Consider the following 2,672-nt stretch of genomic DNA (forward strand, 5'->3'; position numbering starts at 1 on the left):
AAAATTTAGAAAAACATACTAAGGGAACATTATGTGTTAGTCCATACAACTAAAGAGACAAATTTTTAGACGACTTAAAGAAATATTTTTTAATTTCAATGAAAAGGGAATCAATGAAACGAAAAATGATCTATATGTTCTTGAGCCTTCTAAACAAAATACTAGGCCAAAATTCTTTAATGGATTTTACGTAACTACTATGTACAAGGCTTATATTCAAAACTTTAGAAATGTAGTCTCCAGTAGTCGATTTGGATGCAAATAAGAGAAAATACTTGCATTCAATGAAGCTCGTAATTCCTATATCTATTATTAAGCTCTTTAATTCTCTAAAATAATTCAAATATTTAAGAAAATGGAATATTTCGTATGACTAAAGACAAATCTGTTAAAAGTTTCCATCTAATTTAGAATGTAACATTTAGTACATAATGCTTTGATATCATATAAGATTTGACTGAAGAAACTACGTAACACAGAATAGTGTATATATATTGAATACTTGCTTGTGTGTGGATTTTAAAAAATAAATAAAATACAAACATCGTAAATCGAAACATAATAACCATTTTTGAAAATGTTATAGAAGAAAATGGTCAAATTGATCTAAGATATGTCGACAAGGTAGAGAAAGGAAGTGGGGAGTATAAAAAATCCAAATAAAGTGGAAGAGAGAATACATTATCAGATGCTCGACCAATGAGAACCACATATTCTTACTACCTCTTATCTTCTAATCTTCTGATCCTCCGCCTTGCTTTAACTCAACTCTGCCCAAGAGGAAAAACTGTAGTCTGAGAAACAATGGCGACTGCAAGGGCAGCTGCTCCTCACTCTCTTCTTGCCTCTGCAAATCCCACTCTCACAAGATGCCACGTCACCTCATCCTTGGGTCAAAATCTGAAGGGCCTTGGCTTCAAGAAGAAACTGCCATCACACTCTCTCACTGTGAGAGCCGTCCAAACTGAAAAGGTAAATATGACGGTTCATATCCATTGCTATCCAATTTATCTGAAACTTTTCGTGCCCACTATAATGGAGAATTACACAAGAAGAACCAGACATTTTCAAGTTTTTGTTTGAAATTATTTAAAGATTTGAAATGTTGATTGAGATAAGGGTTTACAAAATCAATTCTAGAGGTCAAATTGTTCAAGAAAGTTTAGTCTTGAAGAAATTTCTTTCCACCCATTCTGATAATCATGATATAAGTTTGCTGAGTCATCTAATGTTATTTATGAAATGTTCAGTATTGGAGGAATTTTTTTCCATCTAGTCTCTAGATTTAATCTAACTTTGCAAACTTTGAGTATAAAATATGACTCTTAAACTCAGTAAACTACCCAGTGGTCAAGTTGTTTGATGAACTTTCAATCTTTTTAAAAATGAAAAACTATTTAGGTCCACTGTTATAGATTTAATATAAGGTTAGAACTGCAAGTGAAATGCAAAACTATAATTGCAACCTTGTCAAATGAATCATGAAATGCCAAGTTGTTTATGAAATATCTTTTGTGGAAGGAATTTCATTCGGACTATTCTTCTAAATTTAATCCAAGTTAACAAATGCAAGTCACAAACTGTTATACATGTGATGCTATCAAATGAATATGATTTATCAACATTACTACCGCATAGATATATGTAAAAACTCTTGCAACACATTAGAAGAATTGTGCATATTGCCCTGATATAGATCTCAAGCTTGATAAATTCAATGATTGTTGTTGTTGTTTACATTGACACTCTTTAACTTTTGTGTTGTAAAGCCGACATTTCAAGTGATAGAGCCCCTGAATGGTGACCCATTCATAGGGAGCTTGGAAACACCAGTGACTTCGAGCCCCCTGGTCGCATGGTACCTGTCTAATCTACCTGCTTACAGGACCTCAGTAAGCCCCCTTCTACGTGGGATAGAGGTGGGATTGGCTCATGGGTTCTTCCTTGTGGGGCCCTTTGTGAAAGCTGGGCCATTGAGAGACACTGAATATGCTGGAGCGGCTGGTTCCCTGGCTGCTGGAGGGCTAGTGGTGATATTATCTATTTGTTTGTCAATGTATGGTGTGGCTTCATTCAAGCCAGGGGAGGCCCCATTGTCTCCTAGTCTTACATTGACAGGAAGGAAGAAACAGGCCGATAAGCTGCAAACTGCTGAAGGCTGGTCTGCTTTTGCAGGTGGGTTCTTTTTTGGAGGGATCTCTGGGGTTACTTGGGCTTACATCCTCTTGTATGTTTTGAACTTGCCTTACTTTGTCAAGTAAGAGGAATGCTTTCTTATCCCATTATTCCCAATGTTTAAACCATAATTTTTATGAAATACTCTGTAAATTTGTAGTGCATAATGACATTGTTAAAATTAGGGAAGGATTTTCATTGTCTTTAGCATTTATTCAAAGATAATGAATTTTCTTATGGAAATTTATCTTTAAGAAATTTGGTTTTTGGATTCTCAATATCATAATGTTGTCTAAATTTTTTAATAGGATAATTTTTTGAAATAGTCTATATAATATTAAATTAAAGTTGGAAAAAATATTAAAATAGTATAATTAGTATTTTTGTTTAAAGCTATGCAGATAATGTCAAGATTTTCTACATATTTTATAAACTTTTGAGATCTTTTTACGTTTTATTATATCATCAAGACACTATTAAAACGTAGTAAAATTACA

The 2,672-nt window shown here is 33.4% G+C and overlaps 1 protein-coding gene across 1 annotated transcript; it reads left to right on the forward strand.

Moving 5' to 3' along the window:
* The first annotated feature begins 789 nt into the window (after positions 1-789).
* On the forward strand, positions 790-2,433 carry LOC149564840 (photosystem I reaction center subunit XI, chloroplastic-like). Its single transcript, XM_089818413.1, has 2 exons — positions 790-972; positions 1,770-2,433. Exons 1-2 carry the CDS (start codon positions 805-807, stop codon positions 2,259-2,261), a joined length of 660 nt encoding a protein of 219 aa, XP_089674539.1. The 5' UTR covers positions 790-804; the 3' UTR covers positions 2,262-2,433.
* The last annotated feature ends 239 nt before the right edge of the window (positions 2,434-2,672 follow it).

The sequence above is a fragment of the Cupressus sempervirens genome, chromosome 3 (genome assembly GCF_028749045.1).
Source record: "Cupressus sempervirens isolate cs-2001-9-10 chromosome 3, ASM2874904v1, whole genome shotgun sequence".
NCBI lineage: Eukaryota > Viridiplantae > Streptophyta > Pinopsida > Cupressales > Cupressaceae > Cupressus > Cupressus sempervirens.

Bases quoted from the DNA above. Each gene is read 5' to 3' on its own strand.
- LOC149564840 (XM_089818413.1), top strand. From the start codon at position 805: ATGGCGACTGCAAGGGCAGCTGCTCCTCACTCTCTTCTTGCCTCTGCA. The intron at 973-1,769 runs GTAAATATGACG...TGTGTTGTAAAG, and splicing joins GAGCCGTCCAAACTGAAAAG to CCGACATTTCAAGTGATAGA.